This window comes from Misgurnus anguillicaudatus, chromosome 8 (assembly GCF_027580225.2).
Source record: "Misgurnus anguillicaudatus chromosome 8, ASM2758022v2, whole genome shotgun sequence".
NCBI lineage: Eukaryota > Metazoa > Chordata > Actinopteri > Cypriniformes > Cobitidae > Misgurnus > Misgurnus anguillicaudatus.
Window position 1 is genome coordinate 28,957,367 of NC_073344.2, and position 16,922 is coordinate 28,974,288.

Below are 16,922 nucleotides of genomic sequence, written 5' to 3' on the forward strand. Positions count from 1 at the left end.
CGTCATTTGACTTGCTCGTTCCTCCAATGACTTCATGTAAAATTTTGATAGACAGAACCTATAGCCAATTAGATAACCAATCCAACAATCTTTGTGTGATGTTTAATTTCTTGGTGTGGAAATTGCATTTTATATGCTAACATAAGGATAAATAATAAGAAGAACGAACGTGTATGCATGTAAACAAAAGACATTTTTATTTTATTTCCATAAGACATGATAACAATATGTAGGATGTCAATGATGACAACAGTATGGTGAATATCAGGGAAGTGACTGCTCTGTAGCTACCTGGTGGGTGGAGAACTGGGTAGTGGGGTAGTGAGCGAGAATATTCAAATGTAATGTGACGACAAGGCGTGTAACCTCACAACAGAGCTGATTTTGAAACATGAAATCTGAGACTCAAGGCAGAGGACATTCAGAAACCTGTATCACACTCAAAACAAAACTTTTTCCAAGTTTGCATGTGAGGGAAGCACCAGAGACACAAAAGAACCCCCCAAAACCCAGAAAAAGTGAGTTTTTCATAATATGTGACTCTGTGTATACAAATATAAACTCAGAAAAGAAGTGACTGCTGGATTTTGCTGCTGTATGAATAAACCCAAAGAAAAATATGACTTAGATTATGGATTTGTTATATAATCAGAAGTTTGTGCTTTATGTGAGCATATCATTGTAAGGTCCAGTTTATTGAATCTAGCTGGCCCACAGAGTTTCATAATGAGGAAACACAAAACTCAGTTGAATGTTGCTTTATTTAAAATACCACACAATGCAAAGATATAATGTGGTTACTTAAAAAATAATTAACCTCTGAGAGGCTATGTAATATAGTAAATATAGTCACTGTGTGTAGATAAATGTATAGAGTTAACCAGTTAAAACTCATGAAATGCAGATTAATCCGATTACAGAATCAATCCAGATCAGAATATATACCAGCAAACAGAATATATTTGATTAAATACATGAATATAAAAACACAGAATCACTCATACTATCAGTACATGTCATATTTGTGAAATCCAGACTAATGTCCCACAAAGTTCATTGATTTCGATCTTTGGCATGACCTTACTCAGTCAATTAACAGTTTGTTCTTTACATAATGTACAGTTTCAGATAAATCAGAATAATCTCTAGTGAAACAATCAGAGGCTAAAATAAGTGGGAAAAAAAATCCACTTTAACAGATGATCAGTATGCTGCATCAAAACATTTTAAAGTATATCAAACATATCTTACATTTTAGCATCATGACTTTAACATAGTCAATGTCAAACAGGCATAATTAATATATTGTGTAAGAAAAGACTTTAAGATTGTAATGTCTAGAATAATCATACTGTATAAAATATACATATGCGAGCATTATTAAAGCAATGCGTCTCAAAATGCAGTGGTTTACAGTGAATATAGAGACGCTACAGTAAGTGTTATTGTCAGAATCACGTTTTTAAGAGAGCTGTCTAATACAGTTGAAAATACGATGTATGATGTTAAAGTAATATTCTTCATGTGACTACTACTCACTCTGAAATCTATTCTGTCCATTGATTTTTTCAAATGAGGAGCTCTTTTCCAAAACGCGATAAACGCCATTTTTAAAAAAGAATGTCATGTCATGTGATGTCATTTGGCTGTGTACTGAACCTATTCACTGCTCCATGAACGTTTCATGCCAAATCACTACATTTCCTTGTTAAAATGTAGGTTCAAGATGCCGTTCTTTTCCAAAACGCGATAAGCCTATTTTTAGCCTAAACACGATTTATCCTCTCGACCAATCAGAATTTGATAAGCGTTTGACGCACGCAATCCAATGGCGGCGCTCTGAACAGATGTTTATTTATGTTCATTCATTCCTCAAAATGAGGATTAATGTCATGTTAATACATCATCCGGAGAATACCCGTTTGCAAGGTGATCTTCATCAAAGTGTTTGGTATGTACAACTTTCGTTTCAAAACTGGCTCGTTTAATACCGTTTTGTAGGTTTCTCCTTCACGATAAAGTTTTTTTTTCCTGTGAAGAAGCCTGCTAACATAACACGAAAAGTACTGAATAGTTTGATAGTCTGCTAATAGACAGACTGGCGTTTGATACATTGACCATAATAAGGTGCTATTGTAGATTGTGGGTAGTGCAAAAGTACAAAATGGCTAGTGAACAAAGAGGTTCCTAACGCCCTGCTAAGAAGAAAACTGAAATGGTTGAGGGAGTAATAGCAAGTTAGTTATGTGTAATTCTGTTTATTTCATACTGGCCCCAATGTATATCTGAATAATTTACTTATTAATTTACAGTATGAAGAGTCCCTGAGTATTTGTTGCATGTTCTCTTATTTGTGTTTTTTTTTTAAAGAAAAAACATCAATTTATGGAAAAAAAATTACTTTTAATTTATAATCAACAATATTGTTGTTTGATTTAATTATCATTATTTAACATGTTCAGACTGAGCAAAAAAAAAATTTAACAGAATAAATTGAATATTCACAAATTGTGTGGGTCTAGGTAAAAAATTTACTTTTTCTGAAAACTATTGAAATGGATTTATAGCTTTTTTGGGAAAGAACTCATCAAATATTGCAGGCAGCCATTTTATCCGTCATATCTGTCACTTCTTTTTCTTCTTCTCTCAGAATCTTTGGATTCTTTTCTGTGAAAGTCAGTCCAGAGTCTGTCTCGATGGAATCAATATTTGTACTGAATTTGATTAAGTCTTCTTCAATGCTTTTTATTTTTTGTTTTATTTTTTGTTGTTGTTGTTTTTGTTCCTCTTCTGCTTCATTAGGTTTTTGTTGTTCCTCCTTTCCTTCATTAGAGATCTCATAGCATTTAAGTTCGCGTTCTCCATCTTTTTTCTCTAGAATGATGACCTTAAAGAAATGAGTTGGCAAAGCTTTCCCAAACTTTGACATAAAATCACGCATGATTTTTTCTTTTTTCTTCTTTTCCTTTTCTACATTGGCTTCTTCTGTAATGCCTTTTTCAGTAAGGTATTTTTCAGGACAGTAAAGTGGACCAGTGTATATATAGGCATTAGAATAATCTTCGTCTTGAACATATTGTCGACAGAGTTCCTCCAATCTTTTCCATTTTCCCCTGTTTAGGTCTTTATGCTGTGGTACGATGTTGCTGAGGAAGAATGTGTCATCATTTGCTTCCTGGCACCACTTGTGGTTGGCAGCAGCAGCCAGATGACCTCTATCATAGTCTGTATCACTATAGGGACCCAAACTCTTAGGTGCTCTGTGATTTTTATTAGTTGATTCGTCGAAACAAAACTTATAATTTGAATTAGCAGGCCCATTTATAGTTTGATTGTTTAGTTTCTCAAACACCCATGCAGCATTCAGTTTTTCATTGTCGTACTTCACAACAGAAGAAGTTCTCACAAACAACTCATACCGATTCTCATTCTGATTGTGAAATTTGGGTTCTCCATCTATAAATTTAAGCCTGTCTTTTTGTTTCTGTATAGGTGGCTGTTTATCACTGATGCTGAATTTGGTAAGTGGGATATAGATTCCTTGAGGAACTGAGTCACTTGAAGACTTTTCTGAAGCATTATCTGCTGCTATGTTGCTTCTTTTTGATTCTGTTTTGTCATTCTCTGAATTTTCTGAATCCTTTCCTGCCCTGTTTCCCCTCTTCCTGGGTTTAGTCTCTTCAGGTATATTGTCTGCACTGTCCCCCGAGTAATGTTGTGTTTCTGCTGGACAATCATATGAATTTGATCCAGTTAAATCCTCTTTGAGCTCAGACTGAGTATTAGTTGCATCATACTCTGACTCCTTCTTTAGCAACATTTGTAAAATTATTACGACAGACCAGTGTTCTCTTCTATTATTTTCATGTGGCAAATTCATCCGTTGTGTTTTACCCCAAGCTTTTTTAATATCATCTACTGGCCACAAACTTGTGTCATCTTTTTTAATAGAATATTTATTTTCAATCTCCTCTTCAGCTTGTCTCAGAAAAGTTCCTAAATATGCCAGCAGGTTTTTTTCTATCTCATGTAAAGGTGCATTTGGTGCATCTCTTCCTCCTTTATGCAGAGTGTCATTAGGATTACTATGATATCCAGGAATTAGATACCGGTTAGACATTTTGACCTGAAGATCCTATAATTTCATTATTGAAGCAAAGACAAAAGTTTGGTCAGCACCTCTTCTATGTCAAAGAAAGAAAGAAGATGCCCACTTTAGTTTTAAATATATGGTTACCTTCAAGGTCCTGTAGCCCTTATATTGTATGGTAACACTTTACAATAAGTTTCAGTAGTTAACATTTGTTAATGTATTAACTAACATGAACATTTTAACATTTTAATTTAATTTTTGCATCTTGAAATAAATATGTTTTATGTTCTGTATGACTCTGTGTTGTGTTTGTTTCCTGTTTAAAAGATAACTGAGACTTTAAATCTCCTTTATAAAAGCTTTACAAAGCATAAATAGTCCTCACTTTAGATGAGCTCACAAAAATAGTTAGCTGACCACTTCTAAATGTTTTATAACTACCTGAATTAATCATGAATTACAGTAGGAATATGTGTTAATGAAGCATTTATTAACACACTGACTAACTTATTACTATATGTGTAAATAATAATATGTATAAATGAATGTTTAAATAGTTTATTAATCATTTATTTACACTTCCTAAATGATCTTATGAACCACTGACAACATCTTAATAACTGGTCTGTAAATAATGTAATACTTATTTTAGAAATTATGAATTGACCATTAATAAAGTATGAAAAGACAATTATTAAACACATTATATATATGCTTATAAATCAAGAATAAAGCATTGATAAACTATTTACTAATGTCTATTAATGTTTAACAAATAAAGAATTGACTATTTAGTAATGCTTAACTAATGCTTTACTAATGCTTCATAGTGTGCAGTTATTATAAAGTGTTACCCTCTCATGAAAACGCAAATGTGGAATAAAGTCTTTTTTTTGTGCACAAAAAGTATTTTCGTCGCTTCATGAAACAAAGACCACAGTAGTCACATAGACTATTTTAACAATGTTTTTACTGCTTTTCTGCAATTAAAGCGCTTGGGTTTCATTAAAAATGTCTTCATTTGTGTTCCAAAGACTTAAAAAGGTCTTACAGGTGTGGAAAGTTTATTTTCTTTGTGCTTTCATAAAAGTTTTAAAGAGAATCTAATGTTTGCTTGTCCAAAGAAAACACAACCATTAGGTCGTATAATATTTTCACATACTGTACATCATTTTCAACAATGCATTTTTCAGCAATGTATGAGCCTTTTTGCAATGTACATTTTTTTTACAGGTGTAATTAAAGACGTTGCTTCATGTCCTGCAGTGTATAAAAATGTTAATAATAATGATTATAATAATATTATACACTGTAAAAAGTGAAAGCTGCTCTACTTAAAAAACTAACTTTAATTGGTTACACCTAAAAAAAATTGGTTTTATAAACTTAAAAAATTACTTTTTACAGTGTGGGTAAAACATTTAAAAAATGACCCAACTAAAACTTTGTACAAAAGCACTGGGTTATCTGGGTTGTTTTAACCTTAACTGTTTTAGTGTGTGTAGCATAATGCACAAAGTATAAGAAGAGAGATGTGTTAATAAAAATATACATAATAATAAGCACAAAACATAAGATCTTGAGTTGTAGAACTATCTAGTACTAAAGTCATTGTGCTATCTTTATAGACATTTTATTTTCCTCCTATGTTTTAGTTTCAATTGTTATTTAGTACTAAAATGGTTCCCTTATGATTACTAGTCAGTGAACCACTTTAAGTGTTTTTAAGCATCATTTTTGAGAGTGTGCTTTTTAAAATTTTAGTTCTTATAAAATTGGTTGCACACATTTTAAAATGAATTGTGGTTCACAGTATATACCTGTATGTCTCAAAAGGTTTTACATTCCATAACATCCTAAATAAAGTCTAATTATTCTGACAATAGTGTAAAGTTTTATTGTGTGAAAATATTTTTAGCAACTTGAATTATTATATTTTAAATTTTTAATAAAGACATGGCAAAACATCCAATCTGTCATACAATTACATCTACTTAAAAGCATTTTACCAAACATGTAAACTTTACTGCACTGAAAAAAATGATTCATTGAATTTAATAAATTTTTTTAAGGTAAGTGGTTGTAATCAATTTATTTAAGCTACTTTTAAAAAAAAAATTTTGTTTAAATGTAGCTTAAATAAATTGATTACAACCACTTACCTTAAAAAATTTTATTAAATTCAATGAATCATTTTTTTCAGTGTACTTGCCTTTTGTTTAAAATAATAGATTATAATTAATGCATCGTGACAGTATTTGTTTACATTAAATGTTGCTAATGTTTATTAGTAGTGAAAAGCAGATTTTTAAGTCCTCACCTTCTACAGCATTCATGTGCAGTAAAGCAAAATTCACCGTAATATTTTCGCCAGCATATGAAAATTAAATTGTGCCTCACATCAGGTTTCTGCATTATATATACACAGTTCTGTCACAGACGTCACACACATGTATTTTAATCTGTTTATCAATATGTGTCACACCCTGTTATGTTTCAATGCTCTCAAACTTGAAAATCTTGAAACACATATTTGTCCAGATTTTTGTGCTCTGAGTTATATCTTCTCTATATCTTATGTCATTGCAGGAAATATGTGCCCTAACTCGTGAGAAACCCATGCAGTACATAGACACTACACATTAACACTTACATTTTAGCTTTGTCATGCTTGTATGTTAAAAGTATTCATGTAATTCAAACATAAATCTACACATGTACAGTATGTGTTATACGGTTCTGTATTTTCAGATATGAAATTAATACTTAGTTCACTAGGACACATAAACAGCTGGGAGTAACTATGACTATAAAATGCCTGGTTTGTTGAAATAGTATTATTGTAAAAATATTCTTGTAAAAATTAGTTATTCATCATTCTTATCATTGTATAATGCAAATGTGCAAGAAAATATTTTCTTTGCTGTCATTATTTCCAAACATTTGATGCCATTTATGCCACCAAATATGTTAATAATGTTAAGTATGATACTTAAACATTTTTAAATACATATTTGTCTTTCCCAGTACTTGTTGCATGTAGGAATAGTGGTTTTAGCAAAGGAAATTGTATATAAGTGTTGCACATAGCAGGCTTTATAAAAAGTCAGAAAAAATGGGGGGCCTGTGCCCCTGGTATTAATAATCTTTTTAATTTTTTGGGGCATTTTGGCCTTTATTTAGTGGAGAGAATACAGGAAAGTATTGGGAAAAGATAGGGGAGCGGGAGCGCACTGGTGCTATATATGTTGGCACACTAACCTCATACAGTTTTAGAACAATATAAGGATGAGTAAACGATGACAGAATTTTCATTTTTGGGTGAACTATCCCTTTAAGGCCATCACTCTTTCAGGTTTGTCATTTGCACTCATTCCATACTGAGCTGTAGTTTGTAATAACAATATTTTCGTAGGCATTGCAGTGAAGTTTTGCTCAACTCTTTCTTTAACCTCTCAAGTAAAACAGGAATAATTCTGACATTGTGTAGTGTTATACGTGACCAACTCGCTGTTCTGTTTTATTGTTGTTTATGAATTGACATGCTGATGATGAAGTGAACCAATAGCACAGCAAATGGTCTTGCATGTCTCATTCATTTACTTGATTTCTTCTAGAAAGATTCATTTTTTTAAATCCTAAAGGTTGAAATCTTATTCCTAATGCAACACATTTTTTTTTTATTATGTGAAAACAATATCTTCAGTTTCATGTTGCTGCTACTAAACACCTCTTCTTTCCAGTAAAATCACTTAATGTTAGCCGTTGAATAACCAGCAGATCTATCTGGTCCACTGAACTTAATGATGAGATGTATGAATGAAGAGAATATTAAGCACATCGAGAGACATATCAACACATCATATTAGTAACAATGTTTTAGTAATATTGGTTCATTATCTCCCTTACAACACGATTGCTTTGATATGAGTTTGCCATTTCTGTGCACATTAATCCTGATATACCTGAAACTATTGACCCTGATGAGAGGATTGTGAAATTTCAGAATTAGAGTTTACATTTAAAAAGCCAACTGTCTTAACAAATGATGATTAAAATGTCTATGTATACAACTATATTTGACTTTTGAATTATTAGTTAAATATGTGACACTGAAATATTGTTTTTTAGTGGAGCCAGTAAATATTTTGTCAGGGCAAGTGAAAACCTGAACCACTGGCCCGACCAGGCCAGTATAAAAAATTATCTTTGTCCTATCTTTGCCAAAGGTGATTGAAACACCTGATTTTAATAATACTTAAACATGGGTCCCAGTTTGGGGTGGAAGATGTCCACAATCTACTTTATAAATAAGAAATCAGTAATAAAGTAAACTGCACATAATAAAGTAGAGTAAAGAATGTCTTGTGAGTAGCAAAATGTTTTCCACTTTGTTATGGTTATGTTTCTCGTTTTAGGTTTCCATTTCTTATAATGTTTCTGTTTCTTCTTTCGTTTTCTTGTCTTCAGTCTCTTGTCTTTGTTTCATTTTTTTTGTCACCGAACCACTCCTCTTACTGAGATGTTTAGCAAAGGAGTCATGCAGTAGTTCCTGTTTTGCAGTGCTGAAATGTTTCCTTTTATGTTGTGTTTTGAATAAGCTAAGAAACCTTTATGTCAACTGTATTGTTCTTGCTATACACTCACCTAAAGGATTATTAGGAACATCATACTAATACTGTGTTTGACCCCCTGTCGCCTTCAGAACTGCCTTAATTCTACGTGGCATTGATTCAACAAGGTGCTGAAAGTATTCTTTAGAAATGTTGGCCCATATTGATAGGATAGCATCTTGCAGTTGATGGAGATTTGTGGGATGCACATCCAGGGCACAAAGCTCTCGTTCCACCACATCCCAAAGATGCTCTATTGGGTTGAGATCTGGTGACTGTGGGGGCCATTTTAGTATTTTACCATTGTGCAAATAGATAAGTCTATAGGCATGTTCCCATCTGGAAATTCTCAATAGTATTTCTTAAAATTGGAAAGATAGATCGCAAATTTGATCATGGATCATGATTATTTGTGGTATGATCATATTTTCGAGCAACAGACTACACTCAGGGCTGCTGAAAGGAAATGCAGCAAGTCTAACAACCGGGCAGAACCCTGTCACTACCAGTCTCTCCTCTCCTCTTTCTCTGCTGCTGTCACTACAGCTAAAGCATATTTCTTTACCACCAAGGTAACTGAAAACCTACAACACAAGGCAGCTGTAAAAAACTTTTAAGGGTGTACTCACACTATTCAAATCAAACCACGCTCGGGCACGTTGATCCCTCTGTGCCGTGCCCGCGGGCGCAAATTGGTTAATCGTGCCCTGGCTGGGTTGCAGGGGTGGGCTGGAGTGCAGTTCACTTGGGCTCAGGCGCGGAAGACACAGTGTGATCGCTAAACGCGCCAGAGCACATTTCAAAAGGAGAGACGTGAATTGCATGACCACTCATCTTCATCTGCCTTCGTTAAAACTTTATAATGTGCGCAGCAGAGTTACGTGAATGTCTACAGTGCAGGTCAACTAAGCAAAATGATAGGCATGTGAGAGGACTGTTCGTCATTGCCCACCAAACTACTCTTTATAAAAAACTCTAAATAAAAAACACAGACTTAACATTACAATGGATTCCAGTGTTAAGAGAGTGCTTTACTTCCTTGTAATCTCCAGGCTGTACTACTACAATGCTTTTCTTTCTGGCCTTCCTGTACAGTCTATTTAACCACTCAAATTGGTTCAGAACGTAGCAGCTCGGCTTATCTTCCAGAAGCCCAAAGGGCTCATGTAACGCTGCTCTTTATTTCTCTCTACTGGCTACTAATTAAAGCGCATATCAGGTACAAGTCGTTACTACTCACTTACAGAACTTTCACTGGGACTACACCGGCATACCTTTATACATTCCTACATCCAGAACTTTACGTTCAGCAAATCATGTCTACAGCACTAGTAAATATTTTGGCAGGGCAAGTGAAAACCTGAACCACTGGCCCAACCAGGCCAGTATAAAAAAGTATTTGCGTTAAAGGATAATTCCGGTATTTAACACTTTGAGTCTCATTTCTGGTTTGTTTTGGATGAACTACAGTGATGGACACAGAAATTTTGACAATGGGTCGTGTCTTGAGTTTTTGACTCGTTTAGAAGCATCTCTTGACTGCTTTAGAATGGAAGTCAATGGCCATGCACAAACATGTCATTAAAACAACACTTAACGTTCATTTTCAAAACTGTGCTACTCACCGAGTGGTTCGTGGTGTTCGTTGATGATTAAAAACAAGTTGTGTAGCGAAATACAGTTTCTCTCGTGTTTTATTTGGCATTTTGTAAAATTCCATTGACTTCTCTTGGAAGACTGTTTGCTCGCTGATATATCACTCCGCCGCCGGGAAACAGAAAAGGGTCTGTTTGTTTTTACATGTGTTGTAGTTTTTTCGCTCGGTTTCTCTCAGAAGAAAATGTTCCCATATTTGTAGGGCTGGACCAGAATATTCGAATATTCGTTCCGTGGGTTGACATTCGATTTTCAGTTTTGAGATTTGAATATATATATAAATATTTTACAGCGTTAATGCAGAGCTTTTGCCAAGCAGGAAGTGCGCTTCACGCTCCCGCTCTATAGGTGGCGCAGACAGACCAACATCCATAGCCAACAGCCACCAAACGCCACCAGTGTGGAAGAGATCGCCTTGAACGTAAAGCGCGCTTCCTGCTTTGGCATTTACGCTAATAGTGTTGTAAATAACGTTCAGTTTCTTGCAAAAACTGATTGATTTGCTTCACAAGATGTCAATATGTCACACGGAGTTATGGGGGATTACTGTTGTATTGGATATATATGCTTTAGCTCTTAAAGTGTGTGGATCTGTTGACTTGCATGACGGAGCACTGGGGTTTCTGCTAAATATCTTCTTTATTGTTCAGCCGATGAAAAAAACATATTGGATGGTGTAACTGTTATAAATAAACTTGATTTTGAAAGTATACTACCGTTTTATTACAGTTTGTTGGACTACGTTCATTCATGCTTCAGACTCAAATATAGAGCGGAAGTATATACGCGGTTGTGAGGTATCTGAAAAAATAGTTCCACTATAGCAAATAACACGGATTGAAATCATACATTGCGCCAATATATTTGTTTTTAGTCATCGACAAACACCGCGAGCCACTCGGTGAGTGGTGCAGTTTTGGGGATGAACGTTGGGTGTTGTTTTGATGACGTGTTTGTGCATGGTCATTGACTTCTATTCTGAAGCGGTCGGGAGACGCTTCTAAATGAGTCGAAAACTCAAGACTCGACCCATTGTCAAAATTTCTGTGTCCATCACTGTAGTTCATCCAAAACAAACCAGAAATGAGACTCAAAGTGTTAAATACCGGAATTATCCTTTAAGTCCTATCTTTGCCAAAGGTGATTGAAACACCTGATTTTAATAATACTTAATTGTTATATATATATATATAGACGGTTTCAGCAGTAACAACATAAACAAGCGGCTGTCGCGGCTCGCAATAACTTCCGGTAAAGTCCGCTAATAATAAATAACAACAAAGTACTTTAAACGTAGTTTATTTATATAACAAGCAAAACAACAACAAATACATTACCTAGGAAACCAAAACATTTGTTATTTTTGACGAGGCATTTGTTCAAGAGATCAGTTTAGCAACTAGTTAGACCATTAAAAAAACGAAACCGGAAGTAAGGTTCGGATCCAGACGTGTATCACGTGCGTCCGATGAAATCATCTATATATATATATATAGAAATATGCTTTATGAAGTGTTTCGTTGCAAAACGAGATATATCCATTTTTTAACATTTTTGTCAAAACATGTTTATTATTATGTTATCATGTTATAATTTAGTTTTATGGTGCTACTTAGCTGTTTTTTTTTAAGTTATGAAGGTTTAAATTAAAACAAACCAACTGCAGTTGCATTGAAATTAATTGGAATGCACAACCAAAAAACAAGATTTCTGAACAATTAGAAAAACGGTGGTTATCTCGTTTTGCAACGAAAGTCTTCATATATATACTATAAAATGTTATAGGAATTAAAACATATATATTTCGTAGATTAAACTGGAAACAGTCGGTGGTCGCTGGGTAGTCATCGGCTGGGAGTCACGTTGAAGGAAGGCCAATAGTGGTGTGGTGTGCTGAGGTTCATGCCAGCAGGAACTGGGTCTGTTAGTCTCAGTGTCCAGTTTCCCTGAGAAGATAGGAAAAGAGAAACAACAATCTATTAGTGTAAGGGCCACTCGCATGTAATGCAATTGTCATACATAACGGATGAATATCTGCTCGGTTCCGGACAAGCTAACTATTGCGGGATAAGTATATTTACAAGATGAGTTATGTGAATGCTTTGTTAAATATAAATATCTTTAGTTTAAAAATAAAATGACTGTGTCTGATTCTGGAACATTGTTGGGTAAATCATTCTAGAGCTTAGGGGCTAAGTAGAAAAATGATCTAAAACCTTTAGACACTTTTGATATTTTAGGGATATTTAAGTGACCAGAATTTTGTGACCACAGTGTACGCGATGGATTGCATTCTGAATTCTCGAAGATAAGAAGGTGTTAGGCCATTTAAAGCTTTATATGTGATTAGCAATATTTTAAAACGTATGCAATATTTAACTGGTACCCAGTGTAAGGATGCCAAAATTGGGCTTATGTGATCATACTGATCATACTTTAGTGATAAAAAATTACTTGCACTTCTTAGAAGTCGAGTAAGCACTTTTTTGAGTTTTGAAACAGCTTGTTTACCTGATTTGTGTGACAACCCCCCAAGTAATGAATTACTATTGTCTATCCTTGAGGTCATAAAAGCATCAATAAGCTTTTCTGCATCTGATGCTTTGGTTAGAACCTGATCTTTCATTCAAAGCCCATGTATCTGCGCTCACCAACAATCTTAACTTTCGCCTTTAAACATTATATCAATCGATAGACTGCTTTAATTATCAAGTTAGGAGAAGAATAGTCTCTCAATTGCTGTTACCTATTTTGGACTATGCAGATATCATATGAAGAGTTTAGTTGCAAAACGAGATAAATCCATTTTTTAACATTTTTGTCAAAACATGTTTATTATTATGTTATTATGTTATTATTTTGTTTTATGGTGCTATTTATCTGTATTTTTTTAAGTTATGAAGGTTTAAATCAAAACAAACCAACTGCAGTTGCATTGAAATTAATTTGAATGAACAACCAAAAAACGAGATTTCTGAAAAAACGGAGTTATCTCATTTTGCAAAGAAACTCTTCAAATTCTTTGTAAATGCAGATTTGTGATCAGAACAAAAGCATTTCACCTCATGCAAAGAGAAATTGATAAGCCACAAATCAAGCAAGACTCCCTATATTAACATACTCTAACGCACAAAAACACTTCATGTGGTTATGTGTTTATGTGTTTATGTTGTTTCACATGTTCCTGTTAAGAAGAAACCAAGCATATATCCACATTTGGTGAAGGTCGCCGATAAATGTAAGCTTCAGCGCAAGTTCTATCAGGAAAACTCTAATGCCACGTCATTCATTTCACTAGATCTGGGCAATCACCTCTGATACTGGGAGTATTTAAATCCTTTGCTCACCTGTCTCTGCGTTCACAGACATCGACGTCAGGATTCACACGCGCAATTTCCAGTGCATACATGGCACCAAAGGCCTTGTTACCCGTAACACGCTGATTTAAATGTCGAGTGATTCTATCGGGCATTTGAACTGTTTTCCTAGGATCCTTTCATCCAGCAACATCTGGCTGCTCTTTCTCATCTACTACTCATCCTTTCCAAAGTTACGGTAACGTTACACGTTTCGTTTCTCCAGCATCATCATCGTGTGGAGCTCTCATAGAAAGCCACAGACTTTAAATAGGGAAGTTTGCAAGTTTCCTTAAAAGTGCGTAACGCTGCACAGGGAAGGAAACGATATGCCGTTTCTTTTATGAACAGTGCAAGTACATTTGGTTGATTCGTAAAGTGTAAACATAACATTATTAACTGTCGCACACTCTGAACGCCCGCAGCAGATGTCACTAATCATCACTGATTGGCGATGCGCTGCACCTGCACGCTGGCAGTGCCGCAGCGGGTTTCGGAGAATGCCGAAGGTTGACATCTCCCTAATCACAGGATCTTTGTCCTACATCTACTATACGAAATGCTCCACTTATTATTGGTTCTGAACAGTTAGCGGGTATCTTAGAAAGCAAGACATCGATCGACTCGGATGATCGGCTGTTGCTCGCAAAAATTTGTGTTTCCTTTTTAGTATTTCCCTTAAATCAACTAATTTAAGGTACCATGTATTTACTTGCTACTCTATAACAATGCATGTTGCATAATGCCTAACAGTTATTCATGCCTAACTGATCAACGGCAAATATTAACCATAGATATTCACCCACCTGACCCTAATTACAGACTTCAATAAGGATACGGGAATACGCTATTTTACGTATTTAAAATCTTACGTCATATAGCGTAGCTCACATATTTGCTAAGCAAATCGTAAGTGTGTGTGGTCGAATGGCAACAGTAATGCATATTGTCAATTTTATCGAGCACGGGTTACAGCATTTATGTTTTATCTAAAGCTTTGTGCTTTAAGATCTTCAGTTATTAAAGTAGGTTTGATGAAAATTTTTTTTCAAAAACCCCAAAGCTCAAAGTCTATCACTAAGCAGACATTCCCATTTACAAAGATACCAGGATAGTAAAAATCCGTTGGGGATTGAGAAAGTTATGATATTTTTCATATTAGAAATCAGATGAAAAGTTATATGGATGTATATGGAATGTGTGTGACCAAAATGCTGCTTATTCACATGTTTTTGCTTATAACTTCCTCATTCTCAGATATTTCAATGAAATTTCATGCATAAAGTACATGACCGCTTCACCTTATAACTGTACTTCTCAAATGAGACTTTATTCCAGATCTCGGTCAACTTCTCATCGAAGCTCATTTGCGTTGACCATCCTATCTTTATTTATCTGGATTACCGTCTCCTAAGGTAAGCTCTGTTTTTCATTATAGTGGATTGGCTGATTGCATGCTTTTACAACCGAAAGTCGGCAAGGACCATGTTACAGAGTGACATGGAGACGGAGATGTGGTTGCATCAGTTTAAACCATTTATAAGCACACTGTGCGTTGCTTGCGACGCAGGAACCCAGTGCAAGTGCATGGGTAGGCTACAGCGGATGTTTGGACACTGTAGAAAATGTAATGTGACTGTTAGCTTTAAAATTCAAAGCACATAATTCCAATTTAAAGTGCCGTTGAACGTTGGCAACAGATGGGTCGCTGGAAATGGCGGTGCACCAGCTATAACTGCAGGTTATAAACACAAATTCATTCTTGTTTTAACATGGAACCCAAAGGAAATAATGTCAGTTTTATACTTGTTTGAGTGGTGTAATGTTCGTATCTATTGTTGTTCGATTATCTATGTGTATTAACTATTTAATTTTAATCATCATAGGCTGTTTTAATGAAGTCCAATATGACAGGACAAATGGAATGCGTCTGAAATAACACGTCATAAGTTTTATTTACTTTAAAACGAATTTCGTTTCATAACTTGGTTCTAATTTCATTCTATGTTTTGTTTTAAGCCCGGAATACACCACAGGATTTTTGCACTTCTACAAGATGCAGCAGCAAACACACTGTGCGGTGATCATGCTGAATTTCTGGAAACTATTGGAAGCTATCTTGGACACAAGACTTGGAAGACGTCCGTCTTTGAGCCTCTCCCGTTGTATGACACTGCACCACTGACAAAGAGCACAATCACAGAAATCATGCAGTTAATCCCGGGCTTAAGGTTATGAATCTAGATAACTTTACAAGGAACTTTGTCTGGAATAAGATGAGTACAATCCACTTACTCTGCATCTTCAAGAAAATAGCAAAACGTGTATCACCTTTCCATATGACTATAATACACTGCCTGCAAGGATTTAAACCGTATAACAGTGTGGCCGCATACATAAGGCAAGCTATTTTAAAACGATATACATGTTTTTAGCATTGACTCTAATGGTCACGCAGTTCTATAAGTGCTTCATTTCCAGATGCCTGTATTACCGTCAGGACTCTTTATCGATGTCCAGGGACTCGAATTGCAATATAAACTGCTGCAAGGATCTGAACATGCATAATTGCTAAATGCACAAAGAGTAAGCTTTTGGTAGTGTTGTGCCATGCGTACATGCCGCGTGCACGTGGGTTGTCACAATTCATGTCTGCGGTCATGAATGGTGCGGACTTCGATCATTTCTGGAATACCAGTGTGGAGGAGGATCTTCATTAAATCTCTCTCGGGAGTATATTTATCTATCATCTGTACAACCCTACTGATAGCGCTTATCAGTTTTTTGGGGGGTCTTAATTTACATTGTTAACCAAGATTTTTATAACTATCTGTGTGTCATGGCGAAGCAGGTAAGATAAGGCAACGGATCCAAATGCAATGGTTTATTTCTTAAAACCCAGAAGTGCACAAAGCAGAACAGGTACGAAGACCAGAATACAGGACTCAAAATGCATGACAGCAAATAATACTCGACAAAGGACAACTGAAACACAAGGACTGTACATATACATGTGGGTAAACATCATATCAAGATATACCTGGGAAACCATCTACAACAGGACCAATGAACTACAAGTCTACAGACATGGACGACATGACAGAACTTAAAATAAGAGTACAAGACCGGGGAAGCACAAGATGTGACGCAGACACCGTGCAATCTTTTATTGTCATCAGTCAGATTTGTTTGTTCCCTCTAATC

General features: G+C 35.2%; 1 protein-coding gene and 1 long non-coding RNA gene across 2 annotated transcripts in view; one reads left to right on the forward strand and one right to left on the reverse strand.

The window, feature by feature from the left end:
- LOC141365580 (uncharacterized) overlaps positions 1-16,922 on the forward strand; it is a 169,749-nt gene that overhangs the window by 83,688 nt on the left and 69,139 nt on the right. The window lies entirely within an intron of this gene.
- On the reverse strand, positions 744-6,559 carry LOC129450340 (uncharacterized). Its single transcript, XM_073870661.1, has 2 exons — positions 6,414-6,559; positions 744-4,135 (listed from the first exon to the last, which is right to left on the reverse strand). The coding sequence occupies exon 2, from the start codon at positions 4,118-4,120 to the stop codon at positions 2,588-2,590; it is 1,533 nt and encodes a 510-aa protein (XP_073726762.1). The 5' UTR covers positions 4,121-4,135; positions 6,414-6,559; the 3' UTR covers positions 744-2,587.

Coding starts and splice junctions, on each gene's coding strand:
- LOC129450340 (XM_073870661.1), bottom strand. CDS start 4,120: ATGTCTAACCGGTATCTAATTCCTGGATATCATAGTAATCCTAATGAC.